The sequence below is a fragment of the Arvicanthis niloticus genome, chromosome 14, assembly GCF_011762505.2.
Source record: "Arvicanthis niloticus isolate mArvNil1 chromosome 14, mArvNil1.pat.X, whole genome shotgun sequence".
NCBI classification, from domain to species: Eukaryota; Metazoa; Chordata; class Mammalia; order Rodentia; family Muridae; genus Arvicanthis; species Arvicanthis niloticus.
In genome coordinates this window covers 71,786,336-71,811,867 of record NC_047671.1, presented here as the reverse complement: position 1 = coordinate 71,811,867, position 25,532 = coordinate 71,786,336, and the positions used below count along the sequence as shown (strand labels likewise).

The following is a 25,532-nucleotide window of genomic DNA, read 5'->3' as shown; positions in this document are numbered from 1 at the left end:
ATGTCAGGCTGCTGGACCTGAGCCTCACAGAGGGGCATTTCCTGTGCACCTGCCCTGCTGCAGGGCTAGAAGACAGCATACGTTCAGTTTGAAGTCCAAAACCTGCCCCTCTTCCTGCTCCTTTAATTCTCTAGGGAGAAACCCAAGCAGGAAGCAGTAGTCATCAACATTTTACTTTCCAGTCTCTTGGCAAGTGAAGGGAATAGGTTCTGTTCCTGCTTTATTTGTCGTTTCTTGCTCATTTATTTATTTGTGCACATACACCTGCCTGCTTATAAGGAAGGACCTGACCTCAGAGCCACCAATGCTAAACAAGCACTCCATCACTGAACTACATCAGAAACCTTAACAAATATATACTATAATTTCACAACTGAATAGGCAAAGGCAGATGCATCAGGCGTTCAAAGCCAGGGGCTGGAGAGATGGCTCAGTGGTTAAGAGCACTGTTGCTCTTCCAGAGGACCCAGTTTTGGTTCTCAGCACCCACACAGTGACTACAAACCATCTGTAAAAACAGTCCTTTGGGGGGGTCAGATGCCCTCTTGTCCCCGAGGGCACCAGGATGTACATTGTTACAGGCACCCATGCTGCACAACACCTATACACATAAAATAATATAAATAAAAAATAAAATAAAATAAAGAGTTTAAAACTAGCCTGGATTACACAGCAATGCCATTTTACAAAAACCTTAAAAGCATAAAAATGGATAGGTAGCGAGTCTGGCTTTGTCTTAAAAGGATAAAACCTTAACATTTCCTTGCAAGAACCCTGCAGACCCTGCAGACCCTGCAGACCCTGCAGACCCTGCAGACCCTGCAGACCCTGCAGACCTGCAGACCCTGCAGACCCTGCAGACCTGCAGACCCTGCAGACCCTGCAGACCCTGCAGACCCTGCAGACCCTGCAGACCTGCAGACCCTGCAGACCCTGCAGACCTGCAGACCTGCAGACCCTTGCCTTTATCCCCAATGTCTTACTTGGTTTCTGCAATTCAAGAATGAAGTATACATTGACACAGCTTCCTGTGTCTCTCCTTCATCACCACTCCCCCATGTTTGGACCATTTCTCCCAGCTGTCTTACAGCCCACAGCTCACTCTACTCCACCATTCTCAAGCATGGAAGGGGCACTCGGAAACACTGTTAGAATCCTGACAATACGATGTTATACAACAAATACAATACTACAGTTTACTCAGCCCAATTATATCTAGCAATCTTAGTAGGAAAAAAAAAAAACCCTATAGAATGTTCTTTCTACAATCAGTCACTACACAGTGGTTTCATCATTCAGCTAAGTTACAAGTCATTTAATGTTAGTGTTAGTTTAATTCCCTATAAATTAAAAATAATAAAGCTTACATCTTAGAGATATATAAATGAGAATTATACAAACATGCTTAGCATGTGCCTAGTGTGAGCAAGCCAGTGCTCACCTGTAACGGCCTTTGTTGCTCTTTACTTGACAGGCTATTATGGGATGTAAAGGAAGAATACTAACAGGCACATGCAGATGCTTGCCAACGGAGCTCCAATGGTGGACTCTAGGATCATAGTAGCATTTCTTTCGGTTAAAATACGCAAATTTAGATTTTATGACCATTAAGAGTTCTGCAATCTATTTGTAAAAGTTCAAAAAGTAATAGTATAAAGGACACCACAGTGAGTGACAATCACGGAGAGATGGAAAGGAAGAAGTTTACGAACAATCTGTACAAAGAGTCAAACTGGGCCCAAGAAGATGGCTCCTGGGTAGAGGGCTCGCTGGGCAAGCATGATGGGCAAGCATGACGACTGAAGCTTTGACTGGCAGCACCCACAGGCATGGGAGCTCACGCATGATTCTAGATGTCTGAAGGTGAAACAGGTTCCTGGAACAAGCTAGCTAGTGTGGCTGGATTACTGTGTTCTAGGTTCAGATGAGCGACCCTACCTCCCTTAATATTCCAGTGGGAAAGCAACAAAGGAAGACAGTGCCAGCCTCCAGATTTCAAATACACATGAACTCATTTACATACACACAGACCTCCACACTTGTGTTTCCACACACATGTGAAAATACATACACACACTTATGCAAACTCTCCACCCAAAACCATGCCAAACAAGCAGGAGAAACAAACAAACAAACAAATCAAACAAAACAGTTGTTAATGTCTACATCAATATATATTATCGTTCTAAAACCAAACATATTAATTGCAAATTATATATGGTGAGTAACACCTTTACTTGGCAGGACTTTGCTGGCAAGCAAGTAGATACTGTTATGAGGGTAAGTCATGACCTAACAGCTTTGTGCAAATTTAGCCACCATACTAATTTAGCCTAGTCATTTTCAACATAAGATTGAATTAATGTGAGAATAAGTCACTCAATACAGAGGGGAAAGTGGCTGGAATGCAACACAGTCTACTGACAAGACACAACGCAATGAAAATGAAAGCTTTCGTGTCTTATGGTGAGACTGTGTAGCTGGGCTACCACTGTGCACAGAGACTGGCGCATGGGAGACCTTAACCACCAAGAGGAATTGACATCGTCTCGAATTCAAGGAGTTAGAACACACTTTGGAAAAGGAAACACACAAACATTAAAGTCCTCCATGGATTTTGCCTAAATAACATGGCAATACAATTCAGGACCAAGCATCTTTGTTGGTACACAGTCAATGGAAGCTAAAACAAGTCTGGTAGGAACCGTTTAATGAGCCCTGTGGAGTCAGGAAAAAAATTAAAACCAAAAACCAAATCAAACCAACCAACTAAACCAAGCCCTGGAGGTGATCCAAGATCTAAAATGAAATAATTCTCCAGAGTCTAAATCTATTATCTGCCTATCTAAAAGTGCCTATCACCTGCAAGGCATGCTGCTCACTGTCTTGTGTGGCATTTGATAGACAAAGGAGAACCAATCAGAAAAGAAACAAGGTCAAAGATTGCTTGTAGTCAATCAGCTGGACAGAAGTCATGGCAGAAAGATGAAACTACCTAGTTAATAAGAATCTGGGTGCAGATCATTGTTTTAAGCCCCTGAGTTGTGTCTTTTTAAAGCATTAGGGAAAAAATGATTGTTTGGGCATATTTACTTTTGCCAATAAAATCCAAATTCCAAAAAGATAAAAATTTAAGCTACCACTAATTTCAAAACCAAAGGGCAAGGATCAAACCAAATTTTTATCTTTTATTGGAATTTTTAAATATTAGATAAGTAGTTCTAAGATACTTTAATACCATACATAATCGATAGTCAAAACTCAAGAAATAATTGGGCTCTAGAAACATTTGATAAATGTTCACACACACACATACACACACAATTTTGTTATATAATCTCTGTCATAAAAGAAAGTTGAGGAAGTTACATTTGTTAGCCCTTTGAGATGTTGGGATCACTGGATAACCATTAGCAGTATCAAAAAGATAACACAAAACCTTATTTCTTGTTAGATCATGATTCTTTTTTATTCTTATAATAATTCTTATATGCTTCATCTGGACCATTTCTACGATGTTAATCTATGCCCTAATGGGGTTAGTCACTCTTTCAGGGTGGACAGGAGGCTTTAGTCCATTCATTTCATATCTATTGCAATATATAGCTGATGATTTAGACATAATAAATTAATATGGACAACTCATATGCTTACTATGAAATTAAAAACCGTTGCTTATGCGTATTCTCCTTGGTTTGAGGTTCTTTATTCATGTTTATTTTTCGGTAGGTCTGGTGCTTGAACCCAGGGCTTTGCTCATGCTAGGCTTATGCAGCCCACCAAGCTCTGGTCCTTCCTGTTCCTTGTAGGTGAAGGCTCCCTGAGTCCTGATCATTTTCCTTTGTTTCTCTTCTCGGTCTATCCTTCCAGCTATCCTTCTGGCAGCTTCATGTCCCACCCACAGGACATGCTCTCTTTTAATCTGGTATTTGCAGTTGTTGACATCACTGTGCAGATTACCTGTCCATTGTTACTTTTATCTCACTCTATTGTCCACACCCACATTCGGGTGTCTTCTCTCTCCCCTCCCCCTCCTTCCCTCTTTCCCTCGATTTCTCTCTCTCACACACACACCACAAAAGCAGAGTTCTGAGTTTTCTTGCCCACCGTTCCACTCAGACAGCTTTCTCACTTAGCCATGTTGGTCTGCCCTTCCCATTTGTTTCAAATTGCTTCTAAAAAAACCTGAGTCAGAAGGCCAGCTAACAGTCACACTCACACAGTGCTTCATTATTTCTGTTGTTTACGTTAAGTTTTCGGTCCCTCCGCTATGCTAACATGTGCTGTGCTGTTCCCTTGTATTAGATGCATGAGGGAAGGCTGCCTTTAGCCACACCTTCCATTGAACTGAAATTGTCTAGCTTGCTGAAGTTCTTTCTCCTTCATCTTACTAAAAACACCTTTCAAAAATGTCTAAATACCCTTTATATTTCCTTTTCTTTCCCTTTCCGTGTGTGTGTGTGTGTGTGTGTGTGTGTGTGTGTGTGTGTTTGCAAATGTGGGTAGGAGCATCCATGTGTTGGGGTATAGATGCATGCATGGGAATATCAGGAATTACCTTGTCACATGTCTACCTTAGTCATGAGGCTCAAACCTTTTGAGCTTGGCAATATGGACAGTCTCTCTGGCCAATCTGCTCTGAGAAATCCCCTGTCACTGTATCCAAAGTCTGAAATTACAAGAAGGCTATCATGCCAACATGGCATTTCTGTAGGTAACTCTGGTCTTCAGCCTCACACAGTAGGTGATTAACCAATGATAAATCACTTCTTCATATCTGATAATATGATAGTATGATATTCAGATTTCATAGACATTATTCTTTGCAGAGAAGCATGGAGTTTCAGAATGGAAAAGGAAGTAAGTTCATCCCACTTCAAATTTCTCATCATAGACCAGATGTGGGTCATAGATGAAGTGACCTTGTCCGTGATCCACAGAAAGTCACCAACCCAGTCTAGAACAGAGTAGCATGAACACATCTGTTGACACAGTAGCTGGTTTCCAGAAGAAATACAACTCATTTCATTAACCACTGCCAAGTGGGGTGTCTACAGTTTGTCATGGCTCCTGTAGGGTCAGAGGACAGAACCATTTTGGTAAAGTCATCTCTCCATGCCACTTCTTGCAATTGACTGCTGCTTTCTTTGAAGGTACTCATTTCTCAGTATAAAATTTACTCCATAGGTTGAGAATGGGTTCCAAACTTCTAGGGACCAGAAGTATTTCAAAAGCTTGTTTGTTTGTTTTTAGCTTTTGAAATACCTAAGTCCAGAGAAAATCTGAGGTTACAATTTATGCCTAAACATCTTAAATATAAAATTAATATAAGCTTTGCATACATATTTTATACACCTACCCGAAAGAGTTTCTTTGTACTTTTAGTAAACCTATATTTTAACTGTGACCCAGCCCATGATGTCAGAGGTTTGTGGAATATTCCATTTATGGTGTCACATTGGTGGTGAAAATAATCTTAGCACATTTCTGGTATCTGATTCTTTTAGATTAGGGATGCCTGAATCACATGATCAAAGCATCTGTTCACTCTTCAGTCATTGATTTACTGATACCCAATGGGCAGCACCCATCTCTCTCTTTAGAGCACTGCCTGGCAGAGCATGAGACACATGGCAGGGATCTGATATCTCAACACGTCATGAAGACTATCACCACCAAGCCAACTTACATCCTGTATCATAGAAGCAGACAGACTCTCAGCACCACCCTCAGATTATCCCAGAAATGTAAATTTGAGATCTGAAAACTTCTGTGCAATTCTTCTTGACAACATAACTCATAAAACTAGAAACGGTCATATGAAAATGACCTAGAATATGAAAGCGGGGAAATCATAGGGTCCTTTCCTAATTGACCTACTGAGAAAGGTCTTCATGGAGCAGAGTGTGAGTCGGGAAAATCTAAAAATAATGATGACAGTATCAAAAAACATTACAAAACACTTCCTATGGTTCCTCTCTTCTACGATGTTTGCTGTTATAAGTTCACGCAACAACTTGGTCCTTATTAGAAAAACAGTTTGGAATTCTATTGTTGGATACCTTTTTAAAGAAAAACAGATTGCATTTCTTTATTTAGTTTAGTGGCTGTGTGTGTATACTCTGCCTCTGTATTTGGTTAGGCACATGCCATAGTGCATGGGTCAAAGACACAGGACAACTTGAGGGAGTTCTTTTTCTCCCTCCACTATGTGGGCACTAGGGACAGAAGAACTCACCTCCTCAGGATTGAAAGCGTACACCTTCACCTGCTGAGCCATCTCATCTAGCCACCAGTGGATATATTGGTTATTTGAAGATACACCAGTTCTCTGTAGGGTACTGTCTTTATTAAGAGTAACATTTAAAATTTTCACTGTTTTCTTTTGGATGTATGATATTTGATATGCATTTAACACTTGGTATTGATTGAAAGAAGGAATCAGCTAGTCTTGACTCAATCTAGACAGAATAACATACCTGTTATGAAATTATTTAAATTGGGAATGACGAAAAAAAATCTCAATCCACAGTCATTTAAGGCACTAAAGCAATCTGTCCACTGGGGCTAGAGAAATGGTTCAATGCTTAAGAGAGTTTTCTAGCACTCATGTCAGGAGGCTCACAAAAGCCCCTAATTGTAGCTTCAAATGCAGCGCCCTCTTCTGGCATCCATGAGTACCTACATTCACATGCACACTCACACAGACACAACTGATTAAAAATAAATTTAATAACCAAATTCATCTTCTACAAAACCCATTTTGTTTCCAGTCTAAATAGCTACAGATATCGAGGTCTGATACCTCCTGATTTTATGACCTCCTACTTAGACATTTATCCCTCCATCTTTTCTTCCCATCCTCAGTGTCTCCTTCCTGCTCATTCTTCTCTTGTTTTAAATAAAAAAAGAACCTTTACTAAAGAAATGGTCACCACCTATAATTCAACTATTTCAGGAAACATGTTTTTATTCTAGTTCCTTTTTGCTTCCATATGGCCCATGCCAAACTTATAAATATAAATATAAATATAAATATAAATATAAATATAAATATAAATATAAATATAAGAATCTCAAGGACATTCTGAGGTAAGATGAATTATGTTCATAACAGATTCTGTAAGTCAAGTTTATCAATACCACTTGAATTTTTAGATCATGATATATGTTTGCTTTAAAGCAACTCTCTCCTGATCATGAATTAGCAATATAAATATATGCTTAAAATAAGCCAAGGTTATGTATCAAAATTATAAATCCTATAAAAATCAAGTATAAAAATGCCACCACTTTTTCCCTCCGCCTCTCCAATGAAAATTCTATCCATGATTAGCAGAAAGCAATGCCAATGGAGTTCAATCACACAATCAAGCTCTTTCATTGCCTTTAAGTGACTCATTCGTTAATTGGACTTAGAACAACAAAAAAAAAAATCTAATTTTAGTGTTTGTTTACTATGCTTTTCACAGTTTTTACTTGACTTTAATGTTGTTTCCTATATTTTTAAAACTCCCTGCCTTTGGGGATGTGTTTTACTCCAGTCATGTCACTGGACATGTCTTCTTTACCGTGCATGGTTATTTTGTCTGTCTACATGCTCAAGGGTTTACTGCTGTTATATCTTTTGTATTTACTGAAACTACTTCTAACCAAATAAGATTTTAATCTTTGTGGTTTCTGGTTTTTTTTCTTTGTTCTTTGTTTTTCAGCACTCCTAGATTTGATTTTAACAATTATGTTTTTCTACTTCATCAACTGTGGAAGAATAACTTATTTAGATACAATCTGATGAAATAAGCCATTATTTTAGCCTTACTGTCATACTAAATTAATTGAAAAAACATTACATGAATAAGTTACACGCATGCATGAATAAGTAGGAGTGCGTGTATAATACTTATACATTGGTATCACAATACATAAGGATGTACTATATATTGTGTTTGTTCACTAAGCACCTTTGTGTTTGACTGTGTCAGCTGTGCTCCATGATAACCTTAGAAAGCACATGGACACAGGCAATGTGAGCAGAAAGCCCATTGGATCAGTAAGGAAACCCAGTCTTATAGACATTTTTAATCAACTGTTATTTAAATTTTTTTCCTAATAAAAAAACCTTCTCTTCTTATACTGCACCCTTAAACTCCCCTCAGTGACCCATTTCTTCAGCAAAACCTGCACAGACTCAGTTGAAGCCTTGCTTAGGAGATGACATGTTTAATTCCATAAAATAAACTATTTGCCATGATATGGGGGATTTTTACAAGACTTCATCTGCCTCTCCATCTCTCTATGACATCAATTGCATAGGACCTTACATACTTATGACACATCTTTTATTCTATTTATGTGTGGGTCTAAGCTATATTATCAACATTTAGTTCTCAGGAAAATGTTTCCATCTATTTCAAGGTGCCTGTTGCTTTAATCACTGAGTTTCACTTGGAAGCATTTTAAGAACTCCAGAATCAAGATTCAGTGCACTGAGAACTGTGGAAGGTAGTTAGTCAAGCCTGTCTCCGTGATCCATCCCTGACCGCTTTCCTTGTGGTGTCTTCCTGACTCACACTGATCTACCATGCTTGACCCTTCATACAATGCTCAGCTCCTGCCTCAGGACTTGGGATATGGCAGTTGCCTCAGATCTGTTTGAAGCCCAACACAGATGATGAAAAGCGAATCCTTTCCAGACCCCTTGCTCTGTCCGATCGGTGCTGTCTTAGCATGAAACTCCCCACAGCAGCTATCCCTCCCCAACCAAAGCTGCAGACTCGCACAAGGCACCTCTCGGATGGCATCTGTCTGTGTCTACTGCTATATGTTAATTAACTTATGAGCTTTCCAGGTGCTACATTGAGATTAAAAATGTATAGCTAATCTATATAAATAACTATAGCATACAATTATAATCACAGAATCATACTGGTCTAAGAACTTTGTTTGCACAAAACTTCTTCTTTTCACAACTTCACACCTCAATGTTCTGTATATGGCAAGAATTCAGTTATAATCTTACGAAGCAATGAATCAAAACAAATGAATACTATAGCCAAATGTTCCCCCAAACCAGGAAATCGCACCTGTCCAAGTAGCACATGAAAGGAACCATCTAACTGGGATACAGCCTTTCCCACACTTCATCAGCTTACTTGCAACAATGAACCAAGAGCTTCTTGGCTCCCAGAATTTGGCAAGTATGAGGTCACCATTAGAATTTTAACCTTTGCTGCTGTGCACAGTGCTGGTTTCACATTCACCTTCACTGTGTAGTAAAGGGCCATTACAGTTCTACCTTTATTGTTAAGTAATTGCTTATAATGAACATCCTGGATATAGGTAACATATCAAAAACATACATTAGACCTCTGACCCTGCCTTGGCTTCCTCAGGGGCCTTCCTACACAATCCTCTTGCCCTCCGAATTGACATTTCCCATAAGTCCAATGGGCTTCTATGCTCAATATGTGCACATCTCATGTTTACTACCTGCTTGTGATGAAGTTCTTCTTGCTGTTTTCTCATTTTCTTGTTTGATGGTCTGTAATACCCTATCAACTCTTGTCTCTTTCTTAAACATATTTTTTTAAAGCTGATATTTGTTTCAGTTATATTTCTGACAATATGTTATCATCACACATCTCTGAGTTCGTTTTTTTACTAGTTTAGTATTTTTAAAGATGAAACAATGCTGCTGATCGTTTCTAGAATCCAGAGATAAACCTGGAATTTCTATCTTCTTTAATTTGCGAATGTGGTAAATTAGTCAAACGTACATGAGCTCAAACCCATCTTGTGTTCTTGTGATGAACCCAGTTCATAATAACAAAACCTTATTTTTGGCACACAGGGGATTTCATTTTTATTGATATTTGGCTTAAAATTTTAGGATGACAATCTTGACCAAAGCTGACTTTGACTGTTCTTTTTCACCATGTTGGTCTGGTTTTGATACACAGTTGTGACAGAAAGTGCTTGCCCTTTCTCAGACGCTGGCAAACCTGTGGGTCTATGTGTGTATTTAGGAGAATTCACTCTAAAACCCACCTGGGTCTGGTATTTTCATTGTAGGATGATTTTCAAGAACATATTAAACTTTTTAATGTTGGGGGGAATTTCCCACTTCATTCCCTTCCTCTCTCTCTCTGCCTCTCCTTGGCCTGGTTTGTTAACTTACATTATTCTAACACCTTTTTCATGCAACAGAAACTTTCGAGCTAGTAGCATAAATGTATGCATATAATGGGAAATTCTTATTCCTTATATTTGGCTTTGGGGGAATGGCTGAAATGAGAAGTAACAGGTCCGTGCAAACCATCAGTGCTCATAAATAGATTCACAGATGTGTGTCCCCATTAGTTACCATGCAGAACAAGGCTGGAACACTCCCATCACCTAGGGGGATTCTTCCTATTTCTCCCAAGGTACTTCCAGCCTAAATGCAGCTATTCTCTGACCTCAATCATCACAGATTATTTTTGCCCATTCTTAAATTCTGCATGACTAGAGGGATCTATTGTATATATCTGGTCCCATCTTTCAACACTAAGTACTCAAGTCATTTGGGCTGTTGTATAATAGCAGGTCGTTCTGTATTACTGAGCACAGCTCCATTACAAATGGGACGGATTCATGTCATTAGGGAAGTATCCTTATTCACCCCATGCAAACGGGTGCTATGCTTTACAATAGTTAGAAGTCTATATACCTAAAACCAGTATGGACAGTCTTCAGAACTCATTAAACACATATCTTATGAATCTAGGAATGCAGTGACTGGCATAAAATAGGGTGCTGATTAACTTTCGTTATGTGCTACTTGGCAGTGTTCCACTTAGTGGGTGATACGTTGGAGAAACCATGTGACTGCTAGTTACTCTGTACACAGGTTTGGTGAGTCTCCCTGTTTTTTAAATCTTTACTACTGAAGTTATGGCTCCGCTTTGCCTCACTAAGATGACTTATGTTCTTTGTTTTTCTCATTGATCTCCCCGAGGCCTGGGCATCTCATCAGTGTCCTGCCCTCCTTTGCACAGTTTCTGCCTGCTTCTTCATTAGCTCCTGCTCTTAGCTTCGACTGTTTCCGTCCTCTACAGTCCAGGATTCTTTTTCCTTTTTCCTTTCCTTATATCAGAGGCCAGATTGTATTTTTAATTCACCAATAAAGTTTGCTTATTTTCTATTTTCTAATTCAATTTCCAAATAACTTACTAAGTCCTGTATTAGTTGTATGCTTTTAAACAATTTGCTTACTTTTGTTTTGTTTGCAGTAAAGTCTCACATAGACCAGGTTGGCCAGGAATGCAGCATGAGGCTAGCATGCTCTTGTAATCCTGCTTCTTCTGCCTCTGTCCTGCCAATGCTGCTGCTGCAGGCATGCACCACACCCAGCCACCAGCAGCTCTAAGTACTTTTAATGTCTACTTTGTTTGTGCCATGCTTATTTTTTACCTTGAAAATTTGATTTTTAAAAAGATAATATTCTTTTTTAAAATATATTTTTATTCTTCTCAGTGAATAAAACTTGTGTGGTCTTCAATGCGGAGACTTGATTTTAAGATGGGGAGACAGTGAATGCAACAGCTGAACTCTTGTGTAGAAATAAGATGCAGAGAAAACATATAATAAAACAAGGACCAGTGGGCCAACGAGGATGTCCTGGAGTGCAAGGAAATGGAGCTCACACAGGAAGCAGAAGAAAGGCTGGAGTCAGGGATAACCAGGAAAAAGACACAATCCTCTCCAAGAGAAGAGATTACAGCAGCACCAGTTGGATCTGACGGAGAGTCAGCAGGGCCATGAACTGTTGATGTGCAATGAAGCACTAGTTTGCTTCAGCTTGAAAGGGGGGATGATGATTTGTCTCATTTCTATGGAATGATAGTTGGAAAAACAAGAGTGATTAAGACCAGAAGTTTAAAACATTCAGATTCTTTTTATTTCTCAATTTTATTGTTTTAGTATGCATGTGTCTGTATGTGTACCATGTAGATGTATGTGTCTGTGGAAGTCAGGCTCTGGTTTTCAGTGGTCTGTGAGCTGCCTGGAGCAGATGCTAGAAATTGAATGTAGTCTTTTGCGAAAACAACAAGTGTTCTTAACCACTGTGTTGTCTCTCCAGCTCCAGAGTCAAATGAATTTATAAGTGAGAACAATTTAAAGGTCAAATGAAGTATCATCTCAAGGAACCCACCATTCAGTCTTCTTATAAATTCTTGAGAGGATCAGTGAGATGGCTGAGTGGTTAGGGTGCTTGCTGCCATGTCAGACAACCTGAGTACAATCCTCAGAAACCAGGTGGTGGAAGGAAAGAGCCAACTCCTGCAAGTTGTGCAGAAAACTTGCCACGTGAATATACACATTTGTATGCATTCTGCACACATACAAATAATAAATAAATAAATAAATAAATAAATAAATGTAATAAAATAAGAGTTTGGAAGAGTTCACACACATAAAATGTTAACTTTCTTGAAATTCAAAGTTGATATAACAACAAAAAAAAAAACTATATCCATGCCACATGGTAGGTAACATGATCTGGAATGCATCTTTCTATTTTTAACAAACTTCTTGAAGACTTAGTAATTTCCATCTTGACTCGATTGGAGCAAAAATATAAGTCTCCTCCTAGATAGAGCCCCGAGGCTACATACAGGGATTGCAAGCTTTTGAAGCCTTGAACCGAAGGCCAACTGCTGCACACTCATGGTTGTACACAAAATTCCTAACTTTAAACTTCTCAAAGCACATTGCAAACACAGTGACAACGTGAGCAAAACATTCAGAAGTGGAGTTAGGCACAGACAACCTGAGCATGGGAGTTGTATGTGGGGCTACATCAATAGGAGCTGGTGTGGGGACTAATAACAAAGACTAGATAGATAGAGAGTGATCCTGTCAAGAGCGTCTAGGCCCTGCACCCAGATACTTATGCCAAGGCCATTAGCTCTTTTGTAGATATCAGACAATTATTACACACAACAGTAAATCTGGAAGGCAGATTGCACTTGGCAAAGCAATTTAATGTATTCCAAGAACGTTTTGCGTCTTATGAATCTATTTTCTTATATAAATTTCCTACTTAAGTTTTAAATGTGGCTTATTCAGAGGGAGTATAACCATTTATCCTTTGCTTTTTGTATATCAGCTCCGTAAAACTTGGCATCAACAACATGAAATCAAAAAACCCCCACCTTTTCCTCAACCTTCTATTTTCAGCCTAATATGGAAATATAAAAACAAAATAAATCTAGATGCTGATTACCTTCTAACTTCTTATTATGTACAGTGGATTTTCAATACAAGAAGTACGTTGATACAATTTTGGCTCTCTGACACTTGAAGCAGACCTTTATATTTAAGATAAGTTTTGAACAGTTAGTAACTTCAAAACTTCTTAGCTTATTTTAGCATTCTGACATCACATCTGACTCTAAAGCATTAAAGCACATTTTGGAAAAACAATCAGTGTATCTGTGAATTAACTTATGCGTTTGGTATACTCAGTTCTCAACTTTCCTAATGCTGTGACCCTTTAATACAGTTCTTCAAGTTATGGTAACCCCCAACCATAAAATTATTTTGTTGCTACTTCGTAAGTGTACTTTTGCTAATGTTATCAATCATAATAAAATATCTGATATACAGGATATGTATATATGCATAAATATATATACTTTCATATTTACCATATTTGTGTGTGTGTGTACACATTTACTTTGAAGTACTTATGTTCATTCGACTATATGGTTACCAAGCTCCTAGAAATCCACCTAAGCTGGTGAAATGCTGGGATTGGTTTGAGGAAGTGAGAAGTCACTGAAGAATATTAATTTTCATTATTTAATTTATATGTGTACACTTCCTACTGAGACTTGAAGAAGGCATCGGAAGGCAGAAGATGAAGAACAGAAGAAGCAACTAAAGTCAGACAACGACTATGGAGATGGGAAACAGCACTTGACAGACATCTTGACAATTCTAGTTAGAGGTGGTATCCCTGGGGTTTCCTAGTGGGCTAGGTGTGTTGGGAGACCCTCCGAAGGACTTGCCAGTGTTTACCTGAGTAACTAGGCACAGAGTGCTTTCCTTCACTACAATTGTGAATGTGTGGGAGAGGAACTGATTTTAGGAGAGAGAGTCCATACATCTCTCTGAATGAGATAAATATGGGTAAGCCCAACGTAGTGAAGAGCATATAGCTCAGAGTGAGGTGCTCTGGGCATGGGGGCAGGGAAGAGATTCTTAGCATAAAGATAATCACTGGCATTTACACTGTAACTGAACACATACTACTTCACTTGCTCTTAAAGCTAAGCACAGTAAGGCCTGGTTAGCATTTGGATGGGAGACAATTACTGCCCATGAGTGGGTCAGCTGCTTGTGCAGAATAGACAAGGTAAAAATCAGGAGCACAGTGACCCCAGACACCTCCTGGCCCATACCAGGAACAGAAAAAGCCTCTCAAGGCAGCAAGATGAAACAAGACTGGACAGGGATGTCACAGAAAGGGACAGTTAGGAGAGAGCTTCCTTTGTAGCTGATGCTACAGAAAACAGGGCAGCAGAAAGCCCTTCTCTCTGTCCCGAAGACCAGGCATTGGCAGTCAAGCAGGAGCCATGGCAGCAGCTTCAGAAAGCCTTAGAAGGGAATTTTCACAGGGTAGGGTTGGAACTTCAAAGCTCAAACAATTATTTGAGTTCAAATGGGATAAGACTATGATGTTGACTCTACATTCAACATGTGTCCCCTACCATCATTGTGACTGAGGAAAGTATGTGGAATGTCCAGGCAGATACAAGCTCCATAACATCTGCCAAGTAGGGCACAGGACCACAAGAGGGCTGCCACTGCTTCAGGTATTAGGACTGTGAGCTGTGTCCCTAGCTTGTGCCCTAAAGAACTTGTGAAAAAGAAACAGTAATGTAAACGGGCTGTAAAGCATGCTGTATTTATTTTGTACTATGCAGCATGTGCAGAGGTCATACAAAGGGTAGGAAATGTCAGGAGTGGAAACTGAGGCTCATGAGGAGACCTTTTGGAATGGCTGACCATCAAAAGTGGGTCAGCTCGACAGGTCCACTGCAATGGAAAGAAGGAAGACAATATTTCATAAGGAGGGTACGACAGCCATAGCAACAGAGGCAACTTGAGTGGGGACTGAAGCATTTTCAATTTATAGTGTGGTGGGATCAAGAAGAGTGGGAGGAACCCAAATCTGAAGGGTCTTATATGCTACAAGGAAAAAGACTAATGCAGTGTCCTTTCTGGATGGAGATCAGAACCTTTCAAAAGCTCAGATGGGAAGCACTGTGGGATGGAGAGTTGTTTCAGATGTGTTGTTCTCAGAGCTATGGACAATCGGTGTGAACATAGAATAAAGTCAGAGGAGGCAAGTTCACAGTGGACTCATTAGTTCAAAAAAGGATAAATAGAAATTAAATTATGGTGAGTGGGGGTAGGAAAGCACTGATATTAAAAATACACAGAAACTGAATTGGAGACAGACAAAATGGAGACAGCTTGATATGGGGATAGAGGAAGAACTTGACAAGACAAGGAGATGCCACGGTGACAAGAATTCATAGGGAAGATAATGGGTTCAAGTTTGCATCTGCAGAGTCTGACATCCAGAGGTGTCCAGCAGACAACTGAGACTGACTGAGTCCAAGACTCAATAGAAGGATTTGAATTGAAGATACCACTGTTCTTAAAAGTAGGCCTCATTAGGGAGCTGAGGAGATGGTTCAGCGGGTCAAGTGCCTTCTGTACAAGCATGAGAACCTGAATTTGGATCCCCAGAACCCACATAAGAAGTGTGCATGGTGGTACACACTAATAACACAGCCTGGGGGTGAACGGGGTGGCTGGGTTTACAGATTAGCTGGCCTGTCAGCCTAGCTAATTGGTGAGTACCAGACTCAGACAGGAATGTTATCTCAAAAGACAAGAGAGGAGAATTCACCTGATGTCTATCTCTTTTCTCCACACATTAAACAGGGCAGTGTGCACACCTACATGAACATGTGGACACAAACACATATAACACATGCACACACACAAACCAACATTAATACTATCTTCACTGAGATACAAGTCTCATAAAAGAGTGCACTAATTTTACATCCAGTGAGTAGTGACAGAAATATGCAGGCAATAACCAAAACTACAGTCAAATGTTAGCACATTTCTGTCAGTTCCCAGAGGTCCACCCTGCCCTCTGGAGGCAGAATTTGGAGAGTCATTGGTATATTGTAGGAGTTGTAGACGGGGAAGTGGCTGAGGCCACAGGAAGGGAGCAGGAAGAACAGCAATGCAAACAGGGCTTATGGTAGTTTATAATGAACAGGCTATGGGAAACTCATGGAGGTGTAAGGTGAGCCAAGAAGGAACACAGGGCTTTGAAAAAGGCAAGAGCTGCCTGTGACAAGTACTTAATAGCTACAACTAAGGCACTAGAGAAGAGCACAGAGAAGTCGGGTGAGCTGGCGACAGAAGCTCAGGATCCTTTACAGTAAGGAGAAATGACTGAGGGCAAAAGAGAGCTTGGAAATACTACAGAACCCAGTGACTGAGTGCCTGGAACTGCAAAGAGGAGCCTCCTAGCTGACGTGACGGCACATGTCTGTAAATCCTGTGCTCAGAATGTAGGAAGGGGGACCACCAGTTCCAGAGTAGTCTGCTACATGATAAGTTCAAAGACGGTGTGAGACCCTCATCTCAACAAGAAACAAACACCATCATCCTGAGCCCAAATCTGGAGTTGGAGTACAGATCTGAACTTTCTTGCCTGCCACGTACTAGCTGTGTGATCCTAGCTTATTTCAATTTATATGAGCCTTGTTGTCTGTCTCCAAAATACAGCGGCTGAATCAGATGGTCCCCACTGTCGTTTCCAATGATAATGATGCCCCTTGCAAGAGTAATGTCAACGCACCAATTGGGATAGTGTATGAGTTGAAGTAATCTGTGAAGAAACCTCAAACCATCCTGAAAAACAAAACAAAACAAAACAAAACAAAACAAAACAAAACAAAAACAGAGGCAGAATAACCCCACAGACATGTTCTTCCAACATATATCGAAGAACTTTAAGGTCATGTGACACCCTTCTGAGGTACTGATGGGACTTCCAGGCCATCATCAGTGAACCCAGAGAGCTCACATTTATTCACACTGCAAATGTCAGGAACTTTACAAGGTACCTGTGTGTAGTTAAAGCTGGATGGCTAGTATGTTTCCTCTCTGATAGGCTCTCCCATACCTGAACATGGTAGGTAATATGCAAATGTACATCACAGTCAACCCTAGAGGAGCGTCAAGGGTGGAGTTCTCCTCAGATACTGAATCCCAAAGTCTGGCAGAATTTTTCAATTAATGATCATGGGAGCAAACTTTGAGAAAACATTTTTCATATAGTCAGAAGACATCAAGCAAGGAGATGGGTTCAAATCCACTTCCAGAAACCTCCACCATGTGACAGCTGCCTGCAGTTAGCCTTCCTTGAGTGTCACACACCTTGACTTGCATCCATTTGGAAGACTAAATAGTATCACAACTCTAGATTTATATATAAATTTAAATCAGTTCAAATATATAATCTAGTACCAATCAAATGATAAACCGTTCAGTCTCTGACATATGCAGGTGAGTGTGAGTGCCTACTGGCATCCTTATGTGATCATAAGTTATGGTTCAGTAAATCTGAAGTCTTAAAAGAAAAATCTGTGTCTGGGCTCTCTTGTCTCCTGTCATCTTCCTCTCTCCTTTGAAGCCTCAGCAAGGAAAGATGAGGATAGGCCCTGTGCGGCTTTGCAGTGGAGGCCTTCAGAAAATCCAAGGCCTCTAACACAAATGTCATGGAACTCACATCTCATTTGTCATAAAATTCACCTTCAAATGACACACCTTTTGGCTTTTGATAAGGACATATAGTTAACTTCCCTTTTACCTGGTGTGACCCTCCCCAAATTACACATCATTTATAATGAAAAATTACAAATTCAACATAACTGACCACAGATGTAAACAAATACCTGCTATATAATAATTATATAACATTTCTTCCCACTAACATATTATATTAGTGGTAGAATTATTTAAATAGAAACCTTTAGGTGTGTTTAGGCAATTTTTCTGTAATTCCAAATATGTATATTCCAATTTGAGAAAGTATTAATTACATACAACTTTATAACTGAAATAGAATAATAACTTTTAAAATAGCAATAGTAATTGCAATGATCATATTGGAGAGAACTATTTAGATTGTTATGAAAACAAATTATAAACTAAATCCTAATATCTGATCAATGAAGGCCATCTCTGCAAACATTTTTTAAAAGTAAAGCTTCAAAGGGAGATAACTTACTGCATAAAAAGTTGTTTTGACCACTGATAGCTAAGTACTTAAAAACCATTATGTGGATGTAAGTGTTTTAAAAATATGCTAGTGATTTATGTACAGACTACAAGTAAACTTTCTATCATTACTATTTTGGGAATAATTAAAGACAGGCTATGGTTTGAAGATAAATTTTCTGACTGAGGATTTACATCAGTGATCAAGCTCCAGCCTAGGAAGCACAAGGCCCTAGGAAAAAAAATAAGAGGCTAAGAGTGTTTTTCCAGACAAGGAATTCTAACTGAATTACTATGTCCATGTTCTTCATATGTCTGCTTTCATTTTGTAAGCATTCCATTTGAAATAGAACAAATAAACAATGCAATCTGTCAGTATCAGAGGTATATGCCGTCCATGAACACACAAAGAAAAAGACAGGCATAGACATTTTCAGAAGGAAGATACTAAGAAGCAAGCGGTCCGGTCTGGTCTTGATTGTTAACACAGAAAATCACAGTTACACACGCATGAATGCAGTCATTCCACCCTGTTTACATGCTGCTTAAGTTAACCACAGATACTCAAACTCCTACAAAAAGGAGACAAGTGATTCTCTGCACAAATGTTTTATGAACACGGCTTATTCTTATTTAAACACAATCTTGAATTTGTGTGTGGGGTGTGCACATTATGTGTGGGTGCAAGAGACTGTGCATATTTGTGTGGAGACTGGAGGTCAACATTGGGTATCCTCCTCCATCTTTACCATCCTATACTTTGAGACAGATCTCTCAGTGAAGCTGACTGTTCTAGCTAGGCTCCCTGGGGAATAAACCCAGGACCCTTCTAGCTCTATCTCCCAGCTGGTGTGCCTGGCTTCCATCTGGGTTCTGAGGATCGTAACTCAGGCTCTCACGCTTGCATTGCAAGCTCATCAACCAAGCACTGCAGCCCCTTGTTTCTAACATTTAAAAACATAAAACAGCTTAGGAACAGTCTAGAAATTTTAAGATGGGCCCACTTGTAATAGAGATTCTAGGTTGTAGAGAGAATCTCTTATAAGCAACACTTGCCAATAAAAAAGCTGATGGCCAATCAGCTGAGGCAAAAAACAGGAGGTGGGACGGAGGCAGGAAGAGACCGAGAATTCTGGGAAATAGTGAGTATAGAAAGGAGAAAGTGGGAAAGACAGACTGAGGAGAAGGTTGTAAACCAGCAGGTAGAAGAACTATAGGCGATGAAGAGGAGACATGAAAACGTGGGCCAGGACTGAAGGAGTGGTAAGGAGCCGAGGGGAAGACACTGAATGGGTTGAGTAAGTTACGAGCTCTTCATGCTCATGGTGAACACACTTTAACAATACTAACTTAAAACATGGAAAGAAAACCATATACAGGCCTTAGAAGAAAAATTAGCACAAAAAAGTATAGAATGGGGAGATTTGAGGAGACAAGAGATGGGCCTAGGGAGATGTGAGGAGATGGACACATGGTACCCAAGCACAGGTAACCGGCCACGAAGCAGAGTGTAGTGGCTGGGATATTTTAGTTATGATCTAGTCAAAGAAGAGCATAGTCATATGGCCAAGGTATTTACAAATATATTTTTAGCCTGAGTCTTATATCTGGAAGCCTGGGACTGGGAGAAAGAACAGGGCCTAACTTCTACACTAGATTTATCTAACTTCTGCTGATGTAGCTATTTCTGTTGCCTTAAGCCTATGATGGCCTGGCTAATAGTATCCTTAGTCGTATCCTACCATTGCATATTGTCTTCTGGGCAGTGAGCAAAATATTTTGCACAACAGTTTTTCAAAGCACCCACACTAAGAAGACTGGATTAAGAAATGCAGTTTGCTTTCAGACTCAAACTTGACATTGAAGTTTAAGAGATATCTTTATCTAAGGAAATACCAAAATATATCTGCAATGTACTTTCAGGCTGATTTTTAAACCAGGAGGAAAGAAGAGAGAAAGGGAGGAAGAAAGGTGAGAGGAAGGAGAAAGGGTGCAAGACCACCTTGGGCTAGTAAACTGCGCAAGCCACAAGCATCTTCACCGTGCTATCTCTTCATATGAGCACACACCTTCACCATGCTATCTCTTCATATGAGCACACGAGCACATAATTCACCATGCTATCTCTTTAATGTTCATATGAACACACAAACACACATATTTACCATTCTATCTCTTTACTTTAAGTTTATACAAGCTCAAACATTTCTGAAATAAAGTTGGGGGGGGGGAGAAATTTCATAGGATTCTAAGTATGACTTGTTTCAGGGAGTGCTGAATAGGAGGTGACACCTAAGCCAGGAACCACTATCCAAACTATGTTCTTCCAGCTGTCTCCATCAGTCTGAAAGGATTTCATTTATTTAAATTGGAGGAAAGTGCAGATTTGCTCGGGCAGGGAAGACAGAAGATCAGCTTCAAAGTTTGGGAGTCTGCCTGTCACAGAGATGCCACCTTGGGTGAGGATGGGCTCTGTGTTGCCTGTTCCGTTCTCCCCTACTGGCTGCCTGATGGCTATCTATAGGGAGACGCCGGGAAACCTCCGAGAGAGTCGGAGTGCAAAGACAAGATAAGAAGCGTACAGGAACCCCACCTGGAAGGGACAAGGATCTCCCTGGGGTTTTCATTTGGATGGATCTCCAGATAGGAGCAGGTAGGGGAGTGGAGGTGATAAAGCGAAAAGGAATAACATTCCACAGAGCCCTCCTCTGTTCAGCTTCGAGGAATGACAGTTTATAAAACTACAATAGCATTGTTAATGAATGTGCTTCTCCTACATATTGTGCCAAAGGAAACATGGAGACACAGGACTCTGGAACTGAGTGGGGAATAAGCATTCATTTTGGAATCCAAAGAGTAAAGGCTCTGAGATGGTGTCTTTAAGCAAATAAATGTGGATGCTTTGAAAAACCCCTGTTGAGCAAAGTATTTTCCTCACTACCCAGAAGACAAAGAAAAACAGAGTGTTGTCAACAGTGTATTAGAAAGACACCCCTACCTAATTTGTTACCAGCCAACAGCACACACACACACACACACACACACACACACACACACACACACCTATCTCCAAGCCAACACATTGGCTCACAGTACCATACTCGTGTGTCATCATCCCTTTGCCATACACACAAGTTGTGGCTGGGGATTTCAATGTGTGGTGAAGCTACAGTGAGATTCCAGATCTCAGTAGGATTGGCGTGAGAGCCAGTCTCTTCAGTCATAGAGAAGACAATGTCCTGGGGAGACTGGAATTAGTCCTATTTTGCACCATTCAAGCCAAAATGCTACTTATCAGGAACCAAGTAATTGCTAGTTAATGGCTATAGGGAGGAAAACATTGCATTTCAAACTACGAAACTCTTGGCACACGTGACGAAGGTAGATAAGGCCGTGGAAAGCTTGACTATAAAGTGGGGGTCACTTTTGAAGGAGGGGAAATAGCAAGCTTGAGAAAGACAAGTTACCTCATCTGACTGGGAGGGACTGATTCTGGGCATGGGCGACACTTGGGGCGTTTTCAACTGTGTGCTGTTGGCGTCTGGCACAAGCTCCCGGTGCACCGTCTGGATGTGGTTCTGCAGTTCGCTTTCAGACTCAAACTTCACATTGCAGCTTGAACAGCGCGTCTTCAGTCCCCCTGCCTTGCCTTTTCCTTCCATGGTGCTCAGACTCTCATTCTGGCCCAAGCCTGGTCTGCTGGTGCCAGGAGGGAGACTGAGGCCTGGGCTACTGCTCTTACTGAGATTCACACAGCCAGCACACAGACCATATGGCAGGCCGTTGATGTCAAGTTTCACCAGATCTTGCTTGGAGCGGAACTCTTTGAGGCAAGATGCGCACTTATACAGTTTCTGCATGTGCTGGCCACGCCCGGTGGTCTGCACGGAGGACCCGTTCCCTGTCTTCTGCATGTGGAAGGTCCCATGGATTTTCAGTTCCAAGGTGGAGGTCACAGTCTGCATGCACACCACACAGCGAAACCCAGTCAGGGAATTCCTCAGGTCAGGGTGCATCTGGCAGTGCTCCAAAAACTCCTCTTCACTCTGCAGGGGCATCTTGCAAATGCGACAGTTTCCAGTATCCAGGCTCTTGCTGTGCGTGACTTTGTGTTCCGTGAGAGTTAACAGGGAAGGGAAGCGCTCTCCACAGATAGGGCACATGTAGTGTTTGACGGGGCCTAAGTGGGTCTGCATATGCTCACGGAGCCCGTTTTCAGAGAAGAAGGTTCTTGAGCAAACGTTGCACTTGTAATTCCCTTTAATGAGCTCCGCTTTCTTCTTCACGATGGCACTCTCTCCAGGTCTGATGTTGTGGTCCCGGAGCTGGTGGTTCTGCAGCAGAGTCTCCATGGTGTAGGCTGCCCCACAGATGTCGCACCCATACATGGGTTCAGAGCTGTCCACATCCTCCTCGCTCCCATCATGGCTGTTATGGGACTCCTGGCTGTTGGTGAGCAAGGTCTGCAGCTCGGCCTCCTCCTTCTGCACTTGCTCGGAGGCCCCGTTTGTGCCACAGTTGGGGGTCTTGGTCTCAAACACGCAGTGCTTCTCCCGCAGGTGCTTCTCCAGCAGGATGACGGCGTGGAAGGCCTTGCTGCAGAACCTGCAGTTGTACTTCTTGCTGTGTGTGGTGATGTGGCACTGCAGCTCCACCTCGGTGCCAAACGACTCCCCGCAGAAGATGCACTTGTGCACCTTGCCTTGGTTCTCCAAGTGGTTGTGCTTCACGTGCAGCTGTAGGTCAGTCTCGTTGCGGAAGTCCCAGTTGCAGGACGTGCAGCGGTACACCTTCTTCTCGTTGCTGTGCTTCACGGCCAAGTGCAGCTGGATGGACACCTTCGAGTCGAACACCTCCTGGCAGAGGGTGCAGCGGAAGAAAACGAAGGTGTGCATGTCCAGCAGGTGCTTCTGGAGGTCATCCACGGACGTGAACTGCTTGTCGCAGCTCTCACAGATGTAATAGGTTGAGGTGATCATGAAGTGGATGGTCACGTGCTTTAGCAAGGACTCTTGGTTGGGGAATTCCTTGTTACACTGAGGGCAGGTCAGTTTCGGCAGCACAGTGTCCAAATGGGTTTTGAGGTGAGTCTGAAAGCTGTCCAGGGACGTGTACTTAGCACCACACTGATTACAGATATATTCTCCAGCAGCACGGGCAGGGCCACCTCCCACTGCCTGCATCATCTTAAGAGATGTCTGTTCTATAGCCACGGGAGACAAGGGGCTCAAGGCCCGGGATTTCTTTCCATTGTGAATATAATTCAGGGCCAAGGGAATGTTTTTATGATTCTCTTTAATATGCTTATTCAGTTTAAGAACACTGTTGAATATTGGCGAATTTGTACAATAGGAACAGGAGTAGACTTCAACTACTGGTTCTTTTGGAGTCCCTAGCACAGGAGACCCAAACCGGGAGCCACTGAGGTCACAATGGACCTGTCTTATATGCTCTTCAAGGGAAGAGTCAGTGAGAAACCCCATGTAACAATGGGGACAAAAGAACGCATTGCTGTCCTTGGCTGCGGGATTGGCAAACCCATGAGAACACCGGATGTGCTCCTGAAGGGTGTTGAGGTCATTGACAACTTCAGAACAGAAGTTGCACTGGTAAACAATAGCAGGCATGGCCGAAACAATCAGGCCTGGGTCCTGAGCTTCGTGCACTTGTTTAAGATGTTCATTTAGGTTATAGAGTGAGGGCAAGACCTCCAAACAATACTGACAGATGTGAGCCTGCTCGGGCTTATCTAAATGCATAGTTTTCAAGTGAATCTGCAGGACCGCGAGACTCGAAAATAACTGCTTATTGCAGTAAATACAGCTGTAGGTGACTTTCGCCTGCTTGCTGGAGGGGCCAGTCATATCGGAGGTCTGTTGAGCAGCTCGCTTCCTCCCGCGGCTCTTTGGAATTGGTGGCGCGGCCTCCACCATGGTTGAGCTGTCCACCGAGAGGTTGGAATCTGGTGTCGTGCTGGACACAGAGGTGTACCCCACAGTGACCAGGGAAGGGCTGTTGCTGTGATTGCAGGACTCCGGTTGCTGGTGACTGTCCATGTGGCTGTACAGCTCCTCAACAGTGAGAAAGCTCTCCGAGCAGATGCTACACGAGTTCTTCTTCTCGCCCCCGTGCACCTGCTCTATGTGGTTCATGAGGGAGTTCTCCTCCACAAACAGCTCGTGGCAGTACACACACTGGAGGGCTGCTCGGTCCTCATTTGGGGAGCACTCGGGGTGGCACTCTGCAATGTGCTTCTGGAGGTCTTCCGGGAAGTCAAAGCCTTCCTCACACTGGCTGCACTTCTGAGTGTCCTTCATCTTCCAGTCCTCCATCCTGGAGCCAGACTGGGAGCCGTCCTTGTTCCGCTCATGAACCTGCATGTGTCCATGCAAGGAGCTAGAGGACAGGAATCCTCTGCGACAGACAGCACATTTATATGGCTTGTTGGAGGTGTGAGTCTTTAAGTGGATCTTGAGATGATCGCTCCGGGAGAACGCAGCGTCGCACTCGCTACAGTGGTACTTCTTGTCCCCTGTGTGGAGCTTTATGTGGCGGTCACGGCTCCGCTTGTGTTTGAACAGCCGACTGCAGTAGGTGCACTTGAAGGGCAGCTTGTCACTGTGGCTCTGTTCATGGTGCTTTAGGTAGCTGAGGCGGCTAAAGGACTTGTCACAGAACTGGCAGGGGTAAGGCAGTCCAGGGCCACCTTCTTCCTCTCCGAAATCACAGCCTTCACCATGGCTGGGGGAAGTCTGGTCCTTACTGGAAGGTGAGGAGGCTGGCCAAGAGCAGGTGGGGTCGTCCTCAACATCAACTCCATCTGCAATGAGGGCAACAGGACATGTCATTACACATGCTGAGAACTCAAGAGTGAGCTACTTAGACCGTTCCAACATGGACACACACTTGAGCCATCTTGAACCTTTGGGGGAGGGAAAGGAGTGAGCATTCCAAATCTGAGCCCTAAGCCTTTATTCTTCATTTACTTTTTGCTGGTTTGTAAAATACAAAAAGATATTAAATAGGTCTATGTCTAAATTACCCCCTTTATTACTTTTTTATCATTTTTCCTTAGAAGTGAGGCATATATTACACATTGACAATTTTATTAAAATACAGATTTTAATATATTTAATGTTTCTTTTGTATTCATTCTACAATGATTTGCA

General features: G+C 41.7%; 1 protein-coding gene across 3 annotated transcripts in view; it reads right to left on the bottom strand.

Moving 5' to 3' along the window:
- Positions 1-25,532, bottom strand: part of Znf521 (zinc finger protein 521) — a 282,622-nt gene that overhangs the window by 134,219 nt on the left and 122,871 nt on the right. For all 3 annotated transcript variants that reach the window (XM_034518035.2, XM_034518033.2, XM_034518034.2), the window contains one exon: positions 21,831-25,183. In XM_034518035.2, the coding sequence (XP_034373926.1) occupies positions 21,831-24,743 (2,913 nt within the window). In that variant the 5' untranslated portion in view covers positions 24,744-25,183. The remainder of the gene's footprint in view (positions 1-21,830; positions 25,184-25,532) is intronic.